This window comes from Hordeum vulgare, chromosome 7H (genome assembly GCF_904849725.1).
Source record: "Hordeum vulgare subsp. vulgare chromosome 7H, MorexV3_pseudomolecules_assembly, whole genome shotgun sequence".
NCBI classification, from domain to species: Eukaryota; Viridiplantae; Streptophyta; class Magnoliopsida; order Poales; family Poaceae; genus Hordeum; species Hordeum vulgare.
The window spans coordinates 578,885,858-578,910,539 of record NC_058524.1 but is presented as its reverse complement, the minus strand read 5'-3'; the positions used below and the strand labels follow the sequence as shown (position 1 = coordinate 578,910,539).

Below are 24,682 nucleotides of genomic sequence, written 5' to 3'. Positions count from 1 at the left end.
TTGCAAGTCTCTAAGTCGTCTAGAGGTTTCAAATGGGACTTATTATCTACAGGGGGAGTTTCTTCTTGGGATATCCTTGTTCAAATAACATCTCAAGGTGGGGTTTAATTACATAATTAGTTTTAACCCCTGTAGATTAGGGGGTGTTAAAACTAATTATGTAATTAGGGGAAATCTCCCCTTGACCAACCATCAAGCGGTTCCTCCCGCAACAACGGTTCTCTCTCTGTCTCTCCTAAAACCGACGCATCCCTTTGCGTTCGCGTCTCCTCCCGTTGTATAAAATGACAGATCCCTGTCATTATTGAATCAAGAATCTCATTTTCTTCTTACATTTTCTTCAAATAAGAAGAAACGCTCCACTAGCACCCCTCCGAAAACAATGGTGGTTGTCGCCCCTCAACACAACAGCAGCACCATGCACCGTAGGGATACTCGGGACTGCCATCAGCAAAGGGTCAAACCCCATCGGCATAAGGGCACGACCCTCCCAACACTGTGGTGACCTCCAAGCACGCCCCTCTCAACACCATGGTGGCCGCATCCAGCGACATTACGACCAAAGCTGGAGGCCCCCCACTACATGGCGACGGCCGAAGCTGAAGGCCCACTACATGGCCACGACAGGCAACGAGGCAATAGCAACAACTATCAACAAGTGCACTTTCACTTCTCTGTCTTGTTGCTGTTCGCTCTCTTCTGGTAGGAAGTGAGTGTCAACAAAAAGAGAGTACGTAGTTCACTAGTGAAATCTCTAGAAAGACTTATATTTAGGAACGGTGGAAGTACATAATAACATAAATAAACCAAGGACAAAAGAAAAGGAACTTGTATTTGCAATGGCTCATATCAAGAAATGCACCCACGAATTGGTATTTCCATTTCAAGGGTCAATCAGAAGCGCAGGTAAGATTCTAATCACTGTCACCAAACCATTAAGATCTGAAATAGAAACAGAGGAAATAAGCATGAATCCGTTGCTCTGACACAAGATTGCTCGTCCAAGTATGTATCAGCATTGGGGCTTTCCTTTATCATTATATCAATACAGGGTTATCATCATGCAGAAAAAAATCACTTTTGATAATGTATCCTGAAGAAAGCTAATTTAAAAAGTACGAGCTAAGCCTTTTTAAGCCTCAGAAAGCCGCAAAAATATCATCATTTGGAATCTGACGGTCATTCAAACATAAAGCTAATCATCATCCGCTTCAAATTGCATTGTAGCTTGAAAACAGGGCCATGTAATGTCACCTTTGCATCTCCACCTTCAAATTGGAGTTTAGTTTGGAAGGTAAGAAGAAGCAAATTGTCAATGAAACCATAAGTATGGTCTGTTCGTGCTCAGATTCTATGGGTGTATAGGTGTCGTTCAGAGGGATCTCCCTTCAGTACGAGGAATGTTATATAATCATTGCACCAGCAACGGTTCAAGTGGCTAAATCAGTGATACAACAAGAACTTGAATTATATTCCCTCTTTCCTAAATTACTTGTCACAGAAATGAATGTATGTACATACTTTTAGTCCTAATACATCCATTCAAAAGAAAGCACGAAAAAAAGACTAAACTGGAATTTGGGGGCGAGCGTAACCCAAGATCCATCTAGACGGATTTGTGCTCTAAGCGCCACCTGAATACCTTTCGGGAGCTTTGTAAACTCGGATCCACCAGAGAACGGCGGCCAGACATTGGGACAGTGCTCCCAAATCATACAAACATAACAGAAGCAAAATTGTTCTGAATATGTGTGGCGAGTTACTAATGAAGCACCTCCACTAGGAAAGAAGGCGCTATCAGCGAAACTCCCAGACATCAGTCTTGGCCTCCCATGAATCAGAAGAACAGCTAAGCAAGTTAATCCGGGATTATGAAGGCCAGAGAGAAATTAAAAACATAAACCATGGAACAACAAAGATTAGATTCGAAATTTTCAAGAACCAATCCAACACCAAGCAACAGATGTGGAGGGTGAGACACGGTGGAGGCTCTAGATAAGTGTACGCCCGCAACGGAACCAGCATGGCAAAACAAAATCCAGCAGGATCTCTCAAAGGCAACCATGTGTTAACACCAAATATTGCCTACATATGAAAATGGAATAGAAGTATTGCAGAGCCAAGTCAACTCCTGGGGAAAAAACATGCCTCAGATAAACACATCCGTAGCTACTGGCCATCACATATTAAACTAACAGTGAAGTAGTATTAAGACCAAGAAATAAATCAAAAGAAATAAAGACGGAATTTTATTATTCATCAGGACAATGCAGCAAGATATACCACAAACAAAGCAAACAACACAGGCCAATAATACAATGAGCATTTTAATATATCTGTTCATGTTTAAAGAATTTTATTCCACCAGTTCTGCTTAAGAAAATAAGACTTAATTCCTTCAGTTAACTTTCCATGGGTTCTGCAACACAGATGATTCAAGCAGGAATACATATGAGTGAATCTGGTGTCGTTATTTAACTCCCATCTCGTAGGGCAGAGAGACGAAGCTGATGACAACACACAATCTGCGAGTTTTTCAGCCTCTTCCACATATAAGAGGTACTTGTGAAGAGGATAGTTAAACTCAAGAGATAAATACACAGCCATTTAATTATCAATTAAAAAACAGAGGTTAACTGGATAGCATTAAGATAAGTTTCTTGTGATCATCAAGAACCTCAGACTTGCCCATGAATGTCATGCAGACACAGCGCCTCCAGGTAGGTTCATCCTGTAAACAGGATCCTGGAGTCATCTGCACCTCCAAATGTAGGGTGTAGCATCACTGGCAATTCAGATGGTGTTTCATAACAAATTACATGCCAAAATATTTAGATAGAAAATGTACGGAAGTGAAGATAATCAATCATTAATTTACAGGTATCAACAACGGTACAACACAGTGCAAAATAGCTCAGATATTATATAACAGATTTTTCAGTCATGAATTCTCAGAAGCAGAACTGGCATGTTTGCTGAAAGTGTTAATCATCACTGCCATGGTAAAACAAAAATACACAAAATCTAAAACAGAGAACCAAGATTAAATAATGGCTCATATTAAGAAATTCAACCATGTTTTCCCTTGTACTTCATGGATTAATCAGAAGCGCGGGTAAAATTTAAATCATAGCCATCATTCAAATGAAATACAAAAATGATAAAGAAATAGTGGAGAAAAGAGAACATGAAAAGATACTTGAATGCTGAGGTGGCATCAGATAATAAGCGGAGTTTTGTAAACATATCAAAGATTCAGTGTTTAGCATACAATATTTCACCTCATTTGCCACCCTAAGATACATGATTGATAAAATTGCAAGGAAAATAGCTGACAAATGCAGAGTGTGAATGGAAGGCATCATCAGATAATAATCAGAGATTCATTAGTCCGTGCATGGAATTTTGCATTAAGAGTGCAGGATATTTTCAGATTGTCGGAAACAGAAATCTGAGACAATACATTTGACTACGAGCAATGGCCTCGGATTGGGGCAAAGTAATAAACTGAAACACATCAATCTATGAGGACGAATATGAGCTTAGACACAAATTTTACAATAAGAAAACAGAAACATACAGCTGGAAAAGAAACATCTTGTTTTCTCTCAGATGCTATCCACAAGGGTAAGCACAGATGATGCAGACATATCAACATGGCATCAGTTCAGACCGCCCGTCTGCTTTTACTCGCTTCACCGAGAAAGATTTCGGAGCAAATCACGGAAAACAACAATATGAAAACGAAAGTAATCACATGATAAGCTTAAAACAAACACAAAAAGGAACTAACATGATTTCTGGCTAGGAATCCTGATGGAAGGGGAAAGGATCCTAATTTCCATTCCATTTACAAATCAGAGCACAAACAATACAAACAGAAAAATGTGCGTCAAGATTATTTGGAGACATGGATCAGATTTCTGGCTTGGAATCCTCTGATAAAGGAGTACAGTTGCGCACAGTATAATCACCGTCGATCATTTGGGGAAAGGATCCTCACTTCCATTCAAGTACTCAAAATAGAACAATCAAAATCAGAAAGTTAGAAGAGATGATGTCTGGTTTGGAATCCTCCAATAGAGGATTAAATTTCTGAGTGGTGAAAACAAAATAAATTAAAAAAAACTAAGGTGTCAAAGATAACAATGATGGATCAGAGTTCTGGCTTGGAATCCTCTGATAGAAGATTACAGTAGCGCACAGTATAATCATAGTCGATCAGTTGGGGAAAGGATCCTCACTTCCATTCAATACACAAATCAAAGCAGCAAAACAAAGGTAACATACAAGACGGGAAAAGGGGGATGGAGATTGTTGAAAGAGATGGATCAGATTTCTGGCTTGGAATCCTCTGATAAAGGATTACATTTGCGCACAGTATAATCATAGTCGATCAGCTGGGGAAAGGATCCTCACTTCCATCTAAATCCAGAACGCAATCTCAGAAACAAGAGAATCCATGGGCGGCAACTGGTCTAATTGCTTGTGGTTCAAAAGTTTTACTAGAAGAAAGGAGTGTAAGCTCTGCTAACAAGAAAAGAAACTGTTCTATTAGACCAGAAAGTCAAACTGGAGCAGATCAAATTCATCCAAAGCAGAAATACCTAACAGAGCAAAAAAGGATGACCAAAGCTGAAACAAGCTAAATGGCTCACATGGTCGCATCCCTCGGATCTCATAGCTATGTGCCATCACAGACAAACTTAAAAGCACACTAGTTTTAGCCACAAGCCACGGGTACAAAGAATACACTAAATGGCTTGAAGCTAAAACTAATCGACCATTCATCTTTGGGACTAAATTCTTTCTTCATTGGGATACCGCTACTTGAGCTAGATACCACATACAAATAAAACTACTTAACAGGACAATGGTACACTAGGTTAATCGTAGTATAAACCAAAGGAGAAGGAGGGATTACGCTAACCGTAGTAGAAATCAAAGGAGAAGGACGGATTACGTGATCATATTGATGGCGTCCCTCAGATCTCATAGCTAATATGGCCATCACCGACGACCCTAACAATGGTTTTAGCGCCAAGCCACCAGCTCAACAAAACTGCAAGATAAGACGGCTTGAGGCTAAAACCAGTCATCAGTCGTCTTTGGACCTGAATTTTATCTTCACGGGGACCGTCAATCGAATATATAACCGATCTCGACGTAACGAAAACTGGCAGGCGTGAGTATGCACGGCAAAACAACAGCAATGGCATGAATTCAAAAGTATAGATCGACCAGGGTTCGCTGAGACGAGCTTCGAATCCCAGATCGGTGGGAACTCGCCGCCCGGACCGCCGACCTCGGTTGGACTGAGAAAGCGGATACGCCGCGGCAGCTACCACAGGTTAGGCGACCGTGCGACTCTCCGCCGTCGGAAGGCTACCCGTGTCGGGGCATCCGGTGGGCGACAACGCCTGAGGGGTGGCCGCCGGCCCGTCGCGGGGGGCGAGAACTAGAGCACGAGGGAACCTGAGCGAGTGCAGGCGGGGAGGCGGCGGCGTGGTTGCAGGAGGCGCAGGTGGGTGGCGGCGGCGGCCGGACTGGGGAGACAGGGAGTAGGGGGGCGTGACCCTGCAGATTAGGTTTCCGCTCCCTTCCTTTTGTAGCCGGCTCGACGTGAACCCTGGGGGGGGGGGGGGGGGGCATAAGAGGCCGGAACGGTAATCCTTGTGAGGCCAGGCCAGGCCCGGCCCGTTAGAAGCTGCAAACTGGGGGCGGTGTCGCCCGCTCGGGTGGGCCTAGGTGTCGCGCCAGCTCGGCCGCTCGCGAGATTCGCCCGCTGGTTCTTTTTGTCCCTTTTTTTCTGCTGTTGCTCTCGTAGTGCTATAGGTACAAAACCAGGCGGGTTTTTTTATAATATATAATACCGTTCAAAATTTTGAGATCAATTTTTTTTACCGACTATGGAAAAGATGACATGAATTTAGCCTTTTACCAAGACTGTTGAAAGTGGCGCCTTACATATAAAATACGGTTTAGCTTTTTCAAGGAATGCCTAGAAGATCTATGGCTTGCTCAAGGGTTTTAGTGTTGGCGGCTGACCTCAATCTTTCTCATCTGAAGTTGACCACATAGTGCAAATCACTGACTTCGTAATTATCAAGGAGAACAAGCAGCGAGCTTTGGTGTTCCATTCTTGATCCTTCGTCTATGAAGGGCGCCGCCGAATGTAGATGCACATTGTTTAGCTAAACACGCTCTGACTCTTTCATAGGGGCGTCATGTCTCGTTCTTAAACCCACATGTTATTCTGGTATTGCCTATGTAAAACTATCTTCTGAGTAACAAAGTCGAGTGTGTATACCCTAAAAAACACATGATATTTTTTCTTATCTCATTTTTCTTTCTTCTCCATTATTTTCTTCACACTATACCTAGCTATGTATGCGGTCCTTTTAGAAATGCAGTGTATACATGTTGTCAAAAAAGCAGTGTTACATTGGCAGGTAGAAGGATATTTGTTTTTCTTTTTTGTATTTGGGATAAAAAAGCTCAAGAATTAAAAAAAATCTTCATATATTTGTAAAAACGTTCTTGAAGTTTAGAAAATAATTTTCAATTTGAAAACTATTCAAAACTAGAGAAAAATGGCGAGATTTTGTTTTCACAAATTTGAAAAAAAGTTCATAAAGTTGAGTACTGTTTGCAAACTTTAAAAAAACTACTACCTTCGTCCAATACTATAAGAACGTTTTTGACACTAGTGTAGAGTAAACACGCTCTTATATTAAGGAATGGAGGAAGTAGAAGTTTAAAAAGGGTTTGCTAATTTAAAATAATGTTCACAGATTCATATTTTATTTGCAAAATAAAAAATCATTACTTTAAAATCGTTAAATTTTCTGTAAATATATCACTAATTATGATGTTTGTTAATTAAAATAGTAAATTAAAAATGTTACATAATTCAAAAAGTTCGCAAATGAGAAAAATGTTCACAAGTTGAAAAATATTTGCGAGTGAAAAAAAATCCTCGGATTAAAAAGGAAGTCAATTAAAAAATGAAATTAAAAAGAAGAATAAGAAAGAAAAACAAAAGATATAAAGAAAAGGTGGAAATCCCATTGATAAAAAACTGATGAATTGTTTTCTATAGAACCTTCCCAAAACCAGGAGGAAGGTCTCAGAAAATTCCTAATATCGGTTGAACAAAGTCGTCTGTACATCACTAAAGAAAATTGTTTGTACCTAGGGCTTTGTTACCACTAAATGGGCCAACCTAGTTGGCTTCTCCGATAAGGGGATGATAGCGCAATGCAATCTGCTACACGAGGTATTTGATTATAGTATTAGTGGCGAAGAACCAAGCGTGGAATTTATACACAAAGTGTGTATCTCTATTTGAGGCATCAATGGATGATGATCTACTAGTACAAATGCCCATACGTTGCACCGGACGAAGAAAGAGGCACAACCAGCTTTATATTTCATTTTGCATCATTTTATATATCCAAGTTTAATAGACATCGGTAATAAGGTAAAAGTGATTATTGCTTTTTGTAGAATCAAGTTTGGACGTGAAGAAGCCAACTTAGCGTTCTTCATCATATGGAAGAGAAGTTTTGCATGGAATAGTTTGTCAATGGTTTTTTTTGTAAACATGAAATTTCCTTATTTTTAATAGAAGTTAAGGTTTACATCAAAATTGGGACACTTCGTTATTAATCTTAATTGTTTATGAAAAGCAGAACATTTCTCTAAAAAAAATCCTTCAATAGATGTTTTTTCTTTAAAGAATGTTTTATTTTTTTGTACATTTTAAAATATATTTTTAGTAAAAATGGATTCTTTAGAATTCTTATGATTTTAAAACAAGTGCAAACATATTTTTTGAAACACAATTGTGTGAACATGTGTAAAACCATGATTTTTTTTAAACTAATGTCATGAAAAATAGGGAAAGTTACAATCTCACAAACAGGTGATACAACATAGTGCTGCAATCCATAAAGAGCCCTTTCTTAATTTCATTTGAATACGTGTTGGGCCACAACATAAGATCATAAAAACTCTTGCTACAGTAATGTGCAAATCCTCAAAAACAACCCAGAAGAGCTTGGAGTTCCTGCGCTTCCATATATTCCAAAGGACCGCGATAAGCACAGTAGAGTGAATCTTGTTGAAATAAGTTTCTTCTGAGAGATCTTCGACTGAATCAACATTGAATGGATGAAAACTTTGTAGTTCAGACCACGGCAAGGCTAAGGAGGAGGAGTTGATTAACATATACGAAATATTCTCTCATTCATCACATAAAGGACAATGGTCCGACTCGCATATGAGCACTATCCACTCTCACTGTCTATTACCACTCTACCGATCAAATTGAGTAGCAATATTACCAATAGCAGCAATAGGGAGTGTATATCAGGACCAATCAGCAGCATACATATATTAGTAGCAGCATATGAAGCAATCGGCAACATACATATATCGGTAGCAGCATATGAAGCAATGAGCCACACCCCGATTCTCTCACTTATGTTCTCACCACAACCTGGCCAATAAAAAGAATTTACCCCTCCTCAGCCTCCCTTCTTGTTGTATTCATCTGTATGGGGAACAGTCACCCAAGTGCTTAGTTTATACAATGGATGTAAACAATTAGTAAGCAGCAAAATCCTTGAAAATACTCTTCCAATGGGTTGACATGTGTAAAGCATACATATATTACAGCCTTGTGAGCAAATTGAGGAATATTGGGCATCTCAATTCCTATGAGCAGAATTGAAGTTTCTGAAAAAGAGATTAGTTAAATATTAAAGATGCCTCTTTGCCAGAGTGGCTAATCAACATGTTTATAAAATAAACTGAATAATTATGTCAAGTTTCAGTGTTACATGAGCACAACCCAACTACGACGACTCTGTATTGTCGTTGGGCGGTCGGAGACCACCCAATACATCCTTGTTTCCAAACAGATTTCCCTCAATGTACATACACCAAAGCAAACAAGAAATGATGCACATGGCCCCATGCAACCACTACGAAATTACCCTCTAAGCTGGCAAGCTTATACTCTCAGCGTAAGGTCGGGATGATATGTACAATATAGCATGTTATTATTTTGCTACTGAAACTTACTGAACCCCATCATTATTCATTGGGAATCAGTGGAGCGTCAATAATCCATCAGAAGAAGAGGGCACGCCCCGAAACAAGGAAACATGCTTGCGTTCTTCGTTCTATCGGACAAACCGCATCATGGATAGCGGTTGGCCAATTTGATCGACAAAATGGGCGTCTGTGACGCCCTCGGCTTAATCGTACGCTAACCATACAGGCAAATGCGTACGATCAAACCCAAGGACTCACGGGAAGATATCACAGCACAACACTAGACACAAATAAAATAACATCAACTTCATATTACAAGCCAGGGGCCTCGAGGGCTAGAATACGAAAGCTCGATAAACACACGAGTCAGCGGAAGCAACAAATATCTGAGTACAGACATAAAACATGGGGGTGCCTTAGATAAGGCTAGCACAAAAGATACAACGATCGAACGAGGCGAGGCCTCCTGCCTGGGAACCTCCTAACTACTCCTGATCATTAGCGGCCTCCACGTAGTAGTAGGCACCATCGGGGTAGCAGCCGTCGGTGGCGGGGACCTCCATCTCCTGGGCTCCATCATCTGGTCGCAGCAAACGGATCAAGGGAACAAGGGGGGAGCAAAGCAGCGGTGAGTGCTCATCCAAAGTACTCGCAAGTCTTACATCAGAACTATTCTAATTATGCATCAGTATCAAAGAAGGGGGTTATATGTGGACTGACTGCAGCAATGCGAGAATAGAGAGAGAAGGCCTAGTCCTATCGAAGACTAGCATCTTCAGGGTCTTGCAGCAATAGACGAGAGTAGAACAGGGGTAAAACATAAATAATCATATTGTTGCAGCAATATTAAAGTGAGGTCACGCCTGTGACGCCCTCGATTTAATCGTACGCTAACCAAACACGCAAATGCGTACGATCAAACCCAAGGACTTACGGGAGGATATCACAACACAACTCTAGACACAAATAAAATAACATCAGCTTCATATTACAAGCCAGGGGCCTCGAGGGCTAGAATACGAAAGCTCGATAAACACACGAGTCAGCGGAAGCAACAAATATCTGAGTACAGACATAAAACATGGGGTGCCTTAGAGAAGGCTAGCACAAAAGATACAACGATCGAACGAGGCGAGGCCTCCTGCCTGGGAACCTCCTAACTACTCCTGATCATCAGTGGCCTCCACGTAGTAGTAGGCACCGTCGGGGTAGCAGTCGTCGGCGGCGGGGACCTCCATCTCCTGGCTTCCATCATCTGGTCGCAGCAAACGGATCAAGGGAACAAGGGGGGAGCAAAACAGCGGTGAGTACTCATCCAAAGTACTCGCAAGTCTTACATCAGAACTATTCTAATTATGCATCAGTATCAAAGAAGGGGGTTATATGTGGACCGACTGCAGCAATGCGAGAATAGAGAGAGAAGGCCTAGTCCTATCGAAGACTAGCATCTTCAGGGTCTTGCAGCAATAGACGAGAGTAGAACAGGGGTAACACAAAAATAGTCATATTGTTGCAGCAATATTAAAGTGAGGTCACGCCTAAAGATCCTCCCTCGACTCCCTGCGAGGAAGCAATCCCGAGGCAAACTAAATCCAGTTAAGTAACCATTGTAGTTGTAAAAGATCGGGGCACAACTCCAAGTCGTCCTGTAACCGTGGACACGGCTATCCGAATAGTTAATTTTCATCCCTGCAGGGGTGCACCACATGTCCCGTCACGCTCGATAACACTCTGGTCGGACATACTTTTCTGGGTCCTGCCCGGCCTCGGAATATCGACACGTCGCAGCCCCACCTAAGACTAATCAGAGAGGCCAGCCCGCCGGTCTAAATCCTAAGCACAAAGGGTTCGTGGGCCCAGTTCCCCTTCACGCTCCTGCACGTGGCGTGGGCGGCCGACGTCAGTCCTAGCATCCCTTAATCACAAGCGCGATGCATCTCGGGACCACTCGGGCGCGCGCCGCTACATTGCTGGCATCTGAAAAGCTTCGGCTGATACCGCGACGCCGAGTACCCATAATTCTTCCCGCGTAGCCGGTTAGTGCGAAAAGGTCTCCGACCAACCCAGATCAAATACCCAAATCCATTAGCATTTTAATTAGGCCATCAACACAGTCTCACGGGAATCCACCCGTCTTACAACTAATCACCCATGATCCCAGTAACATGGTCGAGTAACTGTGTGGCTGTAACATCGGGGGGGGGGGGGGGGGTCCGAGGTATCACCCTCGTTGGACACCGAACGATGTACCCGTCAAGGTGGCCTTAGAGGAATCACCCTCGGGGGTCCCACACTCGCGGGGTTACACGACAGAGGCGTCATCGGGAATGGTGAAAGAGGAATCACCCTCGATAACCATGACCGACTAGCTATACTACAGAGATATCATCACGAGTACTTAGCGAGGTGTCACCCTCGGTACCCAATAGTATCCCTGTAGCGTCGTACAACGAAGGGGGGGTGAATGTGTTGTGTCGGGTCTGGCTCGTCGATCAGAGATCGATATTTGAAAACAAGCGGGGCAACTGAACTACGGGATCAGACGGGATGACTGCTCCACCTATACTAAGCATATTAAAAGTACAGGACTGAAAGTAGCGGTTCATCAAAAATAGGCTATGCATCAGATATAGGAGCTAACTACAACAATAGCAAAATACTAATGCAAGCAGTAGGAAGAAAGACATAGGCGATATAGGAATGATCAAGGGGAGTTTGCTTGCCTTGCTGCTCTGCGGCAAAGGACTGATCGGCAGGGTCGTAGATGTACCCGGCAGCAGCGTCAGTCTCGGGGTCTACCGGTAAGAAGAGGGGGAAGAAACAATAAATAATAGCACCGATACAACACAAAGCATGACATGGAAAGATGCAGGCTAGACATGAGCTAACGCAGCAACATCCGTCATAGACGGGTCGGAAGAATATCTGACGATATTTTCCGGGTCTCGGGCTACTACCGGTTATACTGGAAACGATGGAAAAGTTTCATGTTTGCTATGCTAGGGACGTGTGACAGACGAACGGGCCGTGTATCCGGGTTCGTCTCGCTTTGCTGATCAACTTTCATGTTGAAATTATTTTGATCTGACTTACGGATTATTTAATATTAATTTTCAAAGTTTTATTAATTATTTAGGAATTAAAAACAGATTTAAAAGATTTAATAAAATTCCATTTATGACATCATCGTGATGTCATGCTGACATCAACATTTGACCGGTCAACTGACCTGCGGGTCCCGAACGTCATAGACACAAGTTTTTATTAAGATTAATTAGTTATTAATCAGATTAATTCAACGAGGGACCCACGTGTCATACTCTAATTATGTTAATTAATTATTTTAACTAATACATCTATTTATTTATTTAATAAAACATTATTTTTTTATTATTTATATTAACTACCGCATGGGGCCTCCCTGTCATAGACAGCGGATGCATTGGCCCCACCGGTAAGTGGCCTAAGGTTATTTTCTCATTTTTATTATTAGATACCTAACCGTGCAAATACCGTATTCCTCTAAATATCCATATACGCAAATACATACATCACATCTCATACATACATACATACATACGCATTTAATACATCATTTGTTTTTATTCATTTTTCTTTTCTCTCACAACACTCATCTCAGAACTCTCTGCTAACTCCACCTAGAAGAACCGAAAGTTCAAATGCTCCTACCGGAGTCTACCGTCGACGGATCGAGGTCCCGTTTGCCGGAACGGAACCGGGACGGTGAGGAGATCGACACGGTGGGAGGAGCCCGAGGAGGGGCTCACCGACGGTGACGAGACGGCCCGGTGAAGCCGGAGTTCGCACGAAGGTGACGGTGGAGACGACGTGGTTCCGGTGGTGGAGGGGACGGTGATGATGGTGATGACGCGCCGGCGAGGGGGAGCCGGCCGGATCCGGTGAGGTGATGACGTCTCCCTGCCCTGTCCCTCCCGGACCGAGCGGGAGAAGGCCGACGGGGGCCGGGGCTCGCCGTGGAAAGAAGGACCGAGGGGGGGGTCGGGGCTCGCCGCGGGAAGGAGGAGGCCGAGGGGCTCGCCGGCGGGAGGAGGTGGCGCGCCGGCCGGGGAGGGGGCTCGCCGGGGGAGGAGGAGGCCGTGAGGTGGGGGGCCGCCGGGGGAGGAGGGTCAGTGGAGGGAGGAGGCCGGCGGGGGAGCTCGCCGGCGGGAGGCAGGGGAGGCCGCCGGCCGAGGTGGGATCTGGGGCGACGGGAAGAGAGGGCTCGTGGGAGGGAGATGGGGGCGAGGGTAACGGGAGAGATGGGGAGGGGCCTGGCGTCGTGGGAGTCTCGGTGGGGGGACCGAGAGAGGGGGGGAGGTGGCGCTGTCGTGGGGGTGGGGCCCCCCACGAGGGGGAGGCTGGCGGCGGCGTGGGAGGAGGGAGTAGCGAGGGAGGGAGGCGGCTCCCTCGCCAGGGGGCTAGGGTTTGAGCCAGGGAGAGGGCGCGGGGGCCTGGCCAGTTGGGCCCTTTTGGCCCAGCTCGGCCAGGGGGGTGGGGTTGCCTTTTTTTGTTTTTTTGTTGTTGTTGTTTTGTTTTGTTTTGCCTTTTCTTATTATTATTTCTTTCTTTCCTATTTATCTTACTATCTGATTTTTCTTTTTAAATTCTTTCTTTCATAAACATAATCTTTTAAAATTTGTAATGAACTTATAAAGTACTTTACTTTTGTTTTCAAATTTGGAATCCGGACAAACTCGAATCAACGCGGGTCTGAGATGTAAATTCGATGACGTGGCATCATTAGCGGTTGATCACTGTAGCTTAATTACAATCACTACTGTAGCAAAAGTCGAGGATGTCACAACGCCTAAAGATCCTCCCTCGACTCTCTGCGAGGAAGCAATCCCGAGGCAAACTAATTCCAGTTAAGTAACAATTGTAGTTGTAAAAGATCGGGGCACAACTCCAAGTCGTCTTGTAACCGTGGACACGGCTATCCGAATAGTTAATTTTCATCCCTGCAGGGGTGCACCACATGTCCCGTCACGCTCGATAACACTCTGGTCGGACATACTTTTCTGGGTCCTGCCCGGCCTCGGAATATCGACACGTCGCAGCCCCACCTAAGACTAATCAGAGAGGCCAGCCCGCCGGTCTAAATCCTAAGCACAAAGGGTTCGTGGGCCCAGTTCCCCTTCACGCTCCTGCACGTGGCGTGGGCGGCCGACGTCAGTCCTAGCATCCCTTAATCACAAGCGCGATGCATCTCGGGACCACTCGGGCGCGCGCCGCTACATTGCTGGCATCTGAAAAGCTTCGGCTGATACCACGACGCCGAGTACCCATAATTCTTCCCGCGTAGCCGGTTAGTGCGAAAAGGTCTCCAACCAACCCAGATCAAATACCCAAATCCATTAGCATTTTAATTAGGCCATCAACACAATCTCACGGGAATCCACCCGTCTTACAACTAATCACCAATGATCCCAGTAACATGGTCGAGTAACTGTGTGGTTGTAACGTCGGGGGAATCCGAGGTATCACCCTCGTTGGATTCCGAACAACGTACCCGTCAAGGTGGGCTTAGAGGAATCATCCTCGGGGGTCCCACACTTGAAGGGTTGCACGACAGGGGCGTCATCGGGAATGGTGAAAGAGGAATCACCCTCGATAACCACGACCGACTAGCTATACTACAGAGATATCATCAGGAGTACTTAGCGAGGTGTCACCCTCGGTACCCGATAGTATCCCTATAGCGTCGTACAACGAAGGGGGGTGTATGTGTTGTGTCGGGTCTGACTCGTCCATCAGAGATCGAGATTCGAAAACAAGCGGGGCAACTGAACTACGGGGTCAGAGGGGATGACTGCTCCACCTATACTAAGCATATTAAAGTTACAGGACTGAAAGTAGCAGTTCATTAAAAATAGGCTATGCATCAGATATAGGAGCTAACTACAACAATAGCAAAATACTAATGCAAGCAGTAGGAAGAAAGACATAGGCGATATAGGAATGATCAAGGGGAGTTTGCTTGCCTTGCTGCTCTGCGGCAAAGGACTGATCGGCAGGGTCGTAGATGTACCCGGCAGCAGCGTCAGTCTCGGGGTCTACCGGTAAGAAGAGGGGGAAGAAACAATAAATAATAGCACCGATGCAACACAAAGCATGACATGAAAAGATGTAGGCTAGACATGAGCTAACGCAGCAACATCCGTCATAGACGGGTCGGAAGAATATCTGACGATATTTTCCGGGTCTCGGGCTACTACCGGTTATACTGGAAACGATGGGAAAAGTTCCAAGTTTGCTATGCTAGGGACGCGTGACAGACGAACGGACTGTGTATCCGGGTTCGTCTCGTTTTGCTGATCAACTTTCATGTTGAAAATATTTTGATCTGACTTACGGATTATTTAATATTAATTCTTAAAGTTTTATTAATTATTTAGGAATTAAAAACAGATTTAAAAGATTTAATAAAATCCCATTATGACATCATCGCGATGTCATGCTGACATCACATTTGACTGGTCAACTGACCAGCGGGTCCCGAACGTCATAGGCACAAGTTTTATTTAAGATTAAATATTAATTAATCAAATTAATTTAGTGGGGGACCCACGTGTCATACTCTAATTATTCTAATTAATTAATTTAACTAATATATCTATTTATTTATTTATTTAATAAAAACATTATTTTTATTTTTATTTTAACTATCGCGTGGGGTCTCCCTGTCATAGACAGCGGGTGCGTTGGCCCCACCGGTAAGTGACCCAAGGCCATTTACGCATTTTATTAATCACAAATACATAACCATACACATGTCGTATTTCTCCACATGCCTATATACGCAAATACATACATAAATACGGGTATCGAATACATACATACATACATACGGAATACAACATTTGTTTTTATTTCTTTTTTTTTAACTCTCAACACTCATCTCTCTCTCTCTGTTAACAGACACAGAACAACTCTCTCCTAACTCAACCTAGAGGAACCAAATATTCAATCCTTCCTACCGGAGTCTACCGTCGACGGATCGAGGTCCCGTTTGCCGGAACGGAACCGGGACGGCGAGGAGAACGACATGGTGGGAGGAGCCCGAGGAGGGGCTCACCGACGTTGGCGGGAGGGGCCGGTGAAGCCGGAGTTCGCACGAAGGTGAAGGTGACGACGGTGACGCGGTTCCGGTGATGAAGGGGACGGTGATGATGGTGGTGACGCGCCGGCGAGGGGGAGCCGGCCGGATCCGGTGAGTTGGAGATGTCTCCCTGCCCGGTCCCTCCTGGACCGAGCGGGAGAAGGCCGACGGGGGCGGCGGGTGGTAGGCCGGCGAGGTTGGAGGGCCGAGGTGGTGCTGCTGGCCGGCGCGGTGGGGGTGGGGGGCTCGCCGGCCGGGAGAGGGGAGGGGCCGCCGGGGGAGGAGGAGGCCGTGAGGGGGGGGCTGCTCGTCGGCGGGGGGGAAGGCGCGCCGGCCAGGGAGGAGGCAGGAGAGGGGCGACGGGATGAGAGAGGTGGGGGATCTGGCGTGGGGTGGGGCTCCGAGGGGAGGGGCGACGGGCTCTGCCGAGGGGGCGTTGGGAGGGAGAGCAGGGTCGTGGGGGGAGGGAGAGAATCACGAGAGAGAGAGGGAGGTCGTGGGGGCTCGGGTTGCCCCTGGTGGCGGCGCTGGAAAGGGAGTGGGGAGCCGAGGGGAACCAGGGGGGGCTCTAGGGTTTGCCCCCCCCCCCCCCCCCCGAGTTGGGCCGGTCGGTGGTGGCCAGCTGGGCCACCACGCCCAGCTGAGCCAGGGAGGGAGGGGTTGGTCCCTTTTTTTTTTAATCTTTTATTATTATTATTTATTCTAATCCCTTTTATTATTCTATTCTTATTTACTTTCTATTATAATTTATAATCTATACTTTTAGTCCTTTCTTTTGTTTATTTATCTTCATTTACTATATTTCTTTACTTATTTTGTTAAAGCTCCTTTCTTAATATATCGGGATCATCAATGATTCCAAAAGTACCCGACTTGATATTATAATCTGCTAGGGAATCTTTATAACTCCCCGACGTTGTTATCTCAACAACATAAAAATCTTTTCACGTTTGACTTAATCCCAAAGCTTCGAATTATGATTCGGTTTCAACCATCACGAGAACATTGATATAGTTAACGGTGACGTGGCATCATTAGCGTAGGATCACTGTCGCTTCATTACAATCATCACTGTAGCAAAAGTCGAGGATGTCACAGCGTCCCCGACCACGTGCACCAACTACTGCTCCAGAAACAGCACGAAACAAACCGGCGGCAATGCGGATGCCCAGCGAAATTCACGAGCATTTGATCAAACAGGTAGCCAGCGCCGCGCATTGGATGGGAGCACGCCATACGATCCAGCGGACGCGACGGGCATTCGTGCGCAGTGTACGTCCGTAGGTACCGCTGCTGTGGGGGCCCATGATGGAGACGACGGCGTAGGAGAGCCCGCAACCGGCGACGCCCGCGACCGTCATGAACCGCTCCGCCGAGTCGCCCACGAACTCGCCCTCACCGTCGATCAGCTGCACCGCCTGCGCCCCAGCCGCAGCCGCAGTCGCCGCGTCCTCCTCCGCAATCTCCGGTAGATCCAAGGCGCACCGGTAGGATTCGTGGGGTGCGGGGGAGTGGGAGGGGGCGGAGGCGATCGATGACTAACGCGGTCGCTGGCTCGCTCCGTCCGCCCCGCGCCGCGCTTCGCTTTCTCTCCAGCCTCTCGGCTTTAGCGGGGCACGAAAACTGCAGGGTCTATTTGCAAGAATGAAACGCTTTTCCAGATGCCACTTAAAGAGGGACGGTGGGTTCTATTACCAGAAACTACAAGGACTTTTATGTAAAATTACCACGACGTACGACAGAAGCAGTAGCTGATTTATTATTAGGGAAAGATAGAGGAGGGCATATGATTCTTTTTTTCTCGTGGATACAGAAGGACGAAGATCTTGGTACCCCTAAGAAGTTGGATGTACTTTTTATTTCCTTGTAAGGATTTGTTTGTATCGATAGCGTGCAATGAGCATAGTTCGATGTTGTCCTCGACCATCCGCCTCGACAAAGAAAAAAATTAGATAGATAAATCTTGTGATACATCTACTCATCTTGTCTGCAATCTGCTGATGCCTACTTTTCCATTTGATTGTTTTTTTCTTTTCTACTAGTGGCACTCAACACTAGAAAGTCATTCGCGCCAGGCCTAACAAACATGCCGACGGGGAGAAGATGGCATTATCATCTTGCAAAATCAATCGTTTATGATATCCTTACAATTCCCTTTGCGCGGATTGTTTTTGTTAAAATTGCTCCCATACAATAAAAGTATCTACTTTGAACGTTTTTATTACTTCAAACAAACTTTAGACAGAATCTATAAACCTTGTTTTCAGAGAGGAAGGGAAAACCGAAAAGGGAAATGGGCCAGCCTATTTGGTGGATCCAGCCCATGCCTACAGCCCGCGTCCTCAAAGGCCTTCTCGTGAAGGAGACGCGAGTTCCTCTTTGCCGCACCGACGAGCTCCGCCGCCTCCTTCTCTTCGCCGACGACGTCGCGGAGGGGCGTGGCGCGCGGATGGCCGGCATCCGCTCTCGACGGCGTAGAAGAGATCGCGCTCTGCGGCTGGCCGCCGAACCCTCACCGCCGGAACCCGCCACTCTCAGCTCCAGGTCAGTACCCTCCACCTTAGACCCTAACCTTGCCTGACTCTCTTTCCGCTACCCATTACCATTATTGATTATGATCTGTTTACGTTGAGGTAATAAGGGGGTGAACAACACCGGTCACGCATCAATCGATCAGCACTGCCGCTTTAGTGAATCAGTAGTGAAATTTCAAGATTCTTTTGGTGAATTAGTAGTTATTTTTGTGGTGCATTTTGGTTAACTAGTAGGGATATTGATGATAGATAAACTGGCAGTGGCAGTGATATGTAGGGTATTTTGGTGAATTTCTGAATTGGAGTAACGCGGTCCGTAAGGCGTGTAGGTGTAGTTTAAGAATACTCTGATGCAGTGTGTATGGTCTAACATGGAACAAGTCAATTGCAGATCACTTCTAAATCCTGCATTGAACTATGGTCACTTGGTCTAGTGACGAATTGGAACGTAACGTCAAATGTGGTTTTCTGGATATTTTTTATGGTGAAGCCGATTATTGACAAAGGATAAACTAAAAACAATCAAAGTTGTCCACATAAACATGCAACATGCTTATCGCCCTCTTTATATAATGGAAATTGTTATATTCATCTCTTGATGTAAGTTGGTTTATTAGGCGGGTCGGTTGGATCCAAAGTAAAATCAAGGAAAAACGCCTCTGGTGAGTATCACCGTTGTGAGTACTGATAGTACTACTGCCTGTTTGAGGATACTCTGCAAAAAAAAAAAAAAAAACTCTGCCATGATTTGAAATAATAAATTGTACATCTGGTTGGCACACTGAAAAATATTATAGTTATGCCATTGTGGGAAAAAAAATCAAGCTGTAGGTGGTTCCGGCTTATGTTGTACTGGTGGAAATTTAGCAAGCTTAAATAAACACTCTCTGTTTGCCTTTCTGTTAAGTTAAAGCCTACTGGCAGTTTATTAGTTATATGTATATCTTTATAATATGTTTTGCACTTTTTTATTCTGATCAATTGGATTTTTTTCTTGGACAGGGAAGTTGCTGTTCTAGGAACCTCTGGCTCTACCTCCTCGCCTTCGCCTGAACCTCATGTTTGTGCAGATCTCCTGGACACCCTGCTTCATGAAATCATTGCTCTTTTTAACTCCTTCCATGACTTCCTTGCTTTTATAGGCACCTGCCGCTCTTGGCGCATTGCAGTTTCTTCCTTCCCGTCTATTTATACCTTCAACTTTCCGCCTTTGCACCTAAAACCAAATCTTTATGCTCGTCCGCATAGCGCTGGTATTAAGCCTGTCCTTTTATCTGACTGCAAATGGAAGCTGAGTGATCCTACCCAGAAAAACGTATCCCTTTGTTGTTCTGTGCCCCAAAACACTCCAAATCAGATGAACTATTTGGGCTGCTCATATGGGTATCTTATCTTCTCCTATGAGGAGCACTGCCTCCTTGTCGATGTGCACAATGGTACCAAGGTGAAACCCCCCAAAATTCCATCCAACAACCGCCTTGGGTACTTTTGTGGCATAGGCATTCTTACAGGTCCACTTACTTCACCCAACTCACGCCTCCTCCTGTGCTTGAGAACCTCCATGTTTGAGTGGCAAGTTGGAACAAACTCGTGGTCAGAACACCCTCTTGCTCTTAAAGAAGAACGCATCCGTCAGATAGTGTTGTTCAAAGGTGTCATCTTTGTCATGGATGTCAATGTGAGGCTCCACACCATACGCTTGTCACCTGAATTCAGCATGCAGAAAGTAAAAATCGCACCGGACCCGAAGTCCTTTTTTATTAGCCCATGGTTGGTGGCCTCTGGTGACATGCTTCTCATGCTTGACCTCTGCATAGGGTGCGACGAGTTGGATCGCTCGTGTTATCGCTTCTTTGAGGTCTTTCACCTTGACTTTTCTGTCGAGCCAGCCAAGTGGGTGAAGAAGGAGAAGCTGGAAAATCAAGCTCTGTTTGTTAGCCTTGATAGGAGGAATCCTGCATTTTCTTGCATGAGCCCTGAAAGATGGGGAGGAAAAAGTAACTGTGTTTATGTTGCCAAGCTATCTGATGATCCCGACGAAACTTGGACCGCTGTTGAGGTTGGCCAGCGAGTGCGAAAAGACGTTGTTCACAGCCTTTATTATGGTGTTGCAATCCCGTTTGGCTGCAGTCATCTGGCTAGCCTCTGGCTGTACCCCAATTTAGTCTATGGTACTAGCCTGTGATGTCGCTGAAGGGTTTTGGCTAGTCTTGCACAAGCGCTGGCTGTTTCTGCTGTTTTAACTTTATTAGTTAGCGATCAGCTCCTGCAACTGCAATGGTTTCCTCACCTGGTACGGTGTTCAAGGCCATTTCATATGCATCGACATGGCTGGTTGCCTGGTTGTAATGTGGTGAAAAACTAAACATCAGAATTGCATTTGTATTTTGCCATTTGATGCATGGCCCCAATCTATGTCTTGGAATGACTTCAGAAGCTTGTACCGAAATGTTTCCGCTTCCATGTATTTTCCCCTTAATTGTGTTTTCTGCCGTATAGAAATTTGTACTCACAGTCTGGCTGTTCTTTTTTTAATATACAAGTTTTAGCATTATGCAATGTTTGGTCATCGCGGTATTAAGCTCTACTTTTTCTCTAAAGCTGGGGCGACTAAAACGTATCCCTTTGTTGTTCTGTGCCCCAAAACACTCCAAATCAGATGAACTATTTGGGCTGCTCATATGGGTATCTTATCTTCTCCTATGAGGAGCACTGCCTCCTTGTCGATGTGCACAATGGTACCAAGGTGAAACCCCCCAAAATTCCATCCAACAACCGCCTTGGGTACTTTTGTGGCATAGGCATTCTTACAGGTCCACTTACTTCACCCAACTCACGCCTCCTCCTGTGCTTGAGAACCTCCATGTTTGAGTGGCAAGTTGGAACAAACTCGTGGTCAGAACACCCTCTTGCTCTTAAAGAAGAACGCATCCGTCAGATAGTGTTGTTCAAAGGTGTCATCTTTGTCATGGATGTCAATGTGAGGCTCCACACCATACGCTTGTCACCTGAATTCAGCATGCAGAAAGTAAAAATCGCACCGGACCCGAAGTCCTTTTTTATTAGCCCATGGTTGGTGGCCTCTGGTGACATGCTTCTCATGCTTGACCTCTGCATAGGGTGCGACGAGTTGGATCGCTCGTGTTATCGCTTCTTTGAGGTCTTTCACCTTGACTTTTCTGTCGAGCCAGCCAAGTGGGTGAAGAAGGAGAAGCTGGAAAATCAAGCTCTGTTTGTTAGCCTTGATAGGAGGAATCCTGCATTTTCTTGCATGAGCCCTGAAAGATGGGGAGGAAAAAGTAACTGTGTTTATGTTGCCAAGCTATCTGATGATCCCGACGAAACTTGGACCGCTGTTGAGGTTGGCCAGCGAGTGCGAAAAGACGTTGTTCACAGCCTTTATTATGGTGTTGCAATCCCGTTTGGCTGCAGTCATCTGGCTAGCCTCTGGCTGTACCCCAATTTAGTCTATGGTACTAGCCTGTGATGTCGCTGAAGGGTTTTGGCTAGTCTTGCACAAGCGCTGGCTGTTTCTGCTGTTTTAACTTTATTAGTTAGCGATCAGCTCCTGCAACTGCAATGGTTTCCTCACCTGGTACGGTGTTCAAGGCCATTTCATATGCATCGACATGGCTGGTTGCCTGGTTGTAATGTGGTGAAAAACTAAACATCAGAATTGCATTTGTATTTTGCCATTTGATGCATGGCCCCAATCTATGTCTTGGAATGACTTCAGAAGCTTGTACCGAAATGTTTCCGCTTCCATGTATTTTCCCCTTAATTGTGTTTTCTGCCGTATAGAAATTTGTACTCACAGTCTGGCTGTTCTTTTTTTAATATACAAGTTTTAGCATTATGCAATGTTTGGTCATCGCGGTATTAAGCTCTACTTTTTCTCTAAAGCTGGGGCGACTAAACATTAAACAGCACACATAGCCTAGTAGATGAGGATTGGAAGCCATCGTTTACAAGATTTTTCCATGTGTTTGTTCATTGTGCAATTGCAGTTTTGCTTGTGAGCTTGCAAGGCAGAGCAATTGCTCTCCTCACCTTGTGCAAAATCAAGATACGCTGTCGAAAATTGCTCTCCTCACCTTGTGCAAAATCAGGATACGCGGTCAAAAATAAGCAGAGCATCTTTGTTCTATTGATTGATATAGTATTTAAGATGTTTTGAAATGATCTTGAAGCATTGAGTTTGAAAACATTCGTCATAGTCTTCATTCACGGTGTCTTTCAAGTTTACAATCACCACTGCTGAAACACAAAACATGTTCCGAGTTTAGATACCCTTGAGTTTGAAGGTTCGTAAACAAGACTGGTGTAAGAGTATTATAAGCAGATCTCCCTACCGGGATATGATGGATTTCCTCTTATATTCATCAATAAAGCTTTCCTCTTATATTCGCAATATCTTGATTGCAATCTTAGTTTCTTGCTTGTTCTTCGTTTGCGTGCAGGAAACAGACCTTCATGGTCAGGTTGATCGTGCTCCGACGTGATCAATAACCTTTCGGAGTTGGTTTAGCAATAGCTAAGGCGCGACACCCTCACATGTTCGTAGTCGGATCGTCAAAACGAATCCACCATCTTATCGAAAGACAGGGACAACTTTATATATAAAGAAAAATTTCATCGTTTAGATGAACCAAAGTGTCGCGCTTTCTTCTTTGCGTGGTTTCGACATCAATCCTGATCCAACTTTGAGTGAGATGACTGAAGTTGGTTTGTTCCCAAGATATCCTTGGTCTCCGCGAGACTTACCATATGACCTCTGGTTCCAAAATGGTGCTCGGTCATTGATTTTGAGCTTATTAGATCAACGTGTCCTTTCTATCAGGAAAAATTTGCCGGATGCCCCATTGACACTTAAAGCGCCATATAGTCGTCACTTTTTAGAGCTTCTCTAGTCGATCCCTTAAAATTTAGGCCTTTATATGGCCTCTTATACCTTAACTTCTTGTATTTGATCTTCTAAAAAAGCAGATACTAGCCAAACTCAATTTAACTCCATAAAAAAATGGCACGTATTTGATCATTGATAGCCCAATTTGATTCGAACTATATCAAATAACAAACATATAACCATAGATAGCACAATTAGTTCAAACTACATTGCATAACACGAATTTGAACTAGTTGATTCTGTTAGAGCATATTTCTCCATACGTGGTTTTGGTAATTGATGACAATCCCTATGGACTAATGGTTGTCTTGAGTTATATTTGAAGGAATTGTCTATAGGCACTTATTGAAGTTCATTTATTGGTTTCAAGGAGTTTATATGATGACCAAGGTGGTACTCAAGGTTTTATCCAAATATTAGTCACAAAGACACAAGGTTGATTAAGACTAAATCAAATAGTGAATCAAGTTGATCAACACAAAAAGCATACAAGATGTACCGAGAGGGATCAAGTGATCTCATGGTATGGTAAGCATTGTCCATTACACTTTGTGTACTAACCCATGATCTTCGCGAGAGTTCTATATGGGGTTAGGTGTGTTTTCATGGGCTTGCGTTAAGAGGGAGATCTCATTCAACCCATGTAAGATTGCGGTGTGCAAGTTCAAGTGGAGCATCATGAAGAGATCATGCTTGAATATTTGCGTCCATTGTGGTGACAATGGACTTGTGAAGATGTGTCGAAGAGTGGATCGCCCATAATGAGTATGGGGAGCAACCAACTAGTCTTCATCGAGCCAACGCAATCAAGAAAGGTGGTCCATCTTGAGGAAGTCAAGATCGTCATCATCTAGCTCAAGTGGACTATGTGCAAGGTATATGTTTGCCCTTGATAGGTTTTCTATTTTATCGGTCTCATGGTGGTAGTTGGGAGACTGGGTTATAGGATAGCTTGATCGTATCATTCGCTGAGAGCTAAAACCATTTGCATCCTTGCATCATCTTTCTTGGTTCTTATTTGGTGTTTCTCTTTGTGAGTTCTAGAGGTCGATGTTGGAT

The 24,682-nt window shown here is 44.6% G+C and overlaps 2 protein-coding genes and 12 non-coding genes across 14 annotated transcripts; 2 read left to right on the top strand and 12 right to left on the bottom strand.

Moving 5' to 3' along the window:
• Positions 1 to 840: 840 nt before the first annotated feature.
• Positions 841 to 927, bottom strand: LOC123414546. The gene has a single exon (XR_006614482.1). It is a non-coding gene; the product is annotated as a small nucleolar RNA U36a (small nucleolar RNA).
• A 204-nt stretch (positions 928 to 1,131) lies between these two features.
• Positions 1,132 to 1,212, bottom strand: LOC123414522. The gene has a single exon (XR_006614459.1). It is a non-coding gene; the product is annotated as a small nucleolar RNA snoR77Y (small nucleolar RNA).
• Positions 1,213 to 1,339: 127 nt separating this feature from the next.
• On the bottom strand, positions 1,340 to 1,424 carry LOC123414539. The gene has a single exon (XR_006614475.1). It is a non-coding gene; the product is annotated as a small nucleolar RNA snoR8a (small nucleolar RNA).
• A 321-nt stretch (positions 1,425 to 1,745) lies between these two features.
• LOC123414534 lies at positions 1,746 to 1,870 on the bottom strand. Its single transcript, XR_006614471.1, has one exon. It is a non-coding gene; the product is annotated as a small nucleolar RNA snoR83 (small nucleolar RNA).
• A 587-nt stretch (positions 1,871 to 2,457) lies between these two features.
• Positions 2,458 to 2,559, bottom strand: LOC123414528. Its single transcript, XR_006614465.1, has one exon. It is a non-coding gene; the product is annotated as a small nucleolar RNA snoR97 (small nucleolar RNA).
• Positions 2,560 to 2,675: 116 nt separating this feature from the next.
• Positions 2,676 to 2,790, bottom strand: LOC123414401. Its single transcript, XR_006614372.1, has one exon. It is a non-coding gene; the product is annotated as a small nucleolar RNA Z278 (small nucleolar RNA).
• A 117-nt stretch (positions 2,791 to 2,907) lies between these two features.
• On the bottom strand, positions 2,908 to 3,003 carry LOC123414388. The gene has a single exon (XR_006614362.1). It is a non-coding gene; the product is annotated as a small nucleolar RNA Z223 (small nucleolar RNA).
• A 48-nt stretch (positions 3,004 to 3,051) lies between these two features.
• LOC123414543 lies at positions 3,052 to 3,136 on the bottom strand. Its single transcript, XR_006614479.1, has one exon. It is a non-coding gene; the product is annotated as a small nucleolar RNA U36a (small nucleolar RNA).
• A 74-nt stretch (positions 3,137 to 3,210) lies between these two features.
• LOC123414405 lies at positions 3,211 to 3,294 on the bottom strand. The gene has a single exon (XR_006614376.1). It is a non-coding gene; the product is annotated as a small nucleolar RNA R16 (small nucleolar RNA).
• A 616-nt stretch (positions 3,295 to 3,910) lies between these two features.
• LOC123414391 lies at positions 3,911 to 4,009 on the bottom strand. Its single transcript, XR_006614365.1, has one exon. It is a non-coding gene; the product is annotated as a small nucleolar RNA Z103 (small nucleolar RNA).
• Positions 4,010 to 4,151: 142 nt separating this feature from the next.
• Positions 4,152 to 4,250, bottom strand: LOC123414392. The gene has a single exon (XR_006614366.1). It is a non-coding gene; the product is annotated as a small nucleolar RNA Z103 (small nucleolar RNA).
• Positions 4,251 to 4,326: 76 nt separating this feature from the next.
• LOC123414390 lies at positions 4,327 to 4,425 on the bottom strand. The gene has a single exon (XR_006614364.1). It is a non-coding gene; the product is annotated as a small nucleolar RNA Z103 (small nucleolar RNA).
• Positions 4,426 to 18,476: 14,051 nt separating this feature from the next.
• Positions 18,477 to 21,213, top strand: LOC123409365. The gene is made up of 2 exons (XM_045102291.1): positions 18,477 to 18,727; positions 19,720 to 21,213. The coding sequence occupies exons 1-2, from the start codon at positions 18,477 to 18,479 to the stop codon at positions 20,900 to 20,902; spliced, it is 1,434 nt and encodes a 477-aa protein (XP_044958226.1). The 3' UTR covers positions 20,903 to 21,213.
• A 121-nt stretch (positions 21,214 to 21,334) lies between these two features.
• On the top strand, positions 21,335 to 22,515 carry LOC123409364 (the record flags this gene model as incomplete). The annotated part of the gene is made up of 1 exon (XM_045102290.1): positions 21,335 to 22,515. A coding segment is annotated over one exon (870 nt), but the record flags the coding sequence as incomplete, so codon positions are not given.
• Between the last annotated feature and the right edge of the window lie 2,167 nt (positions 22,516 to 24,682).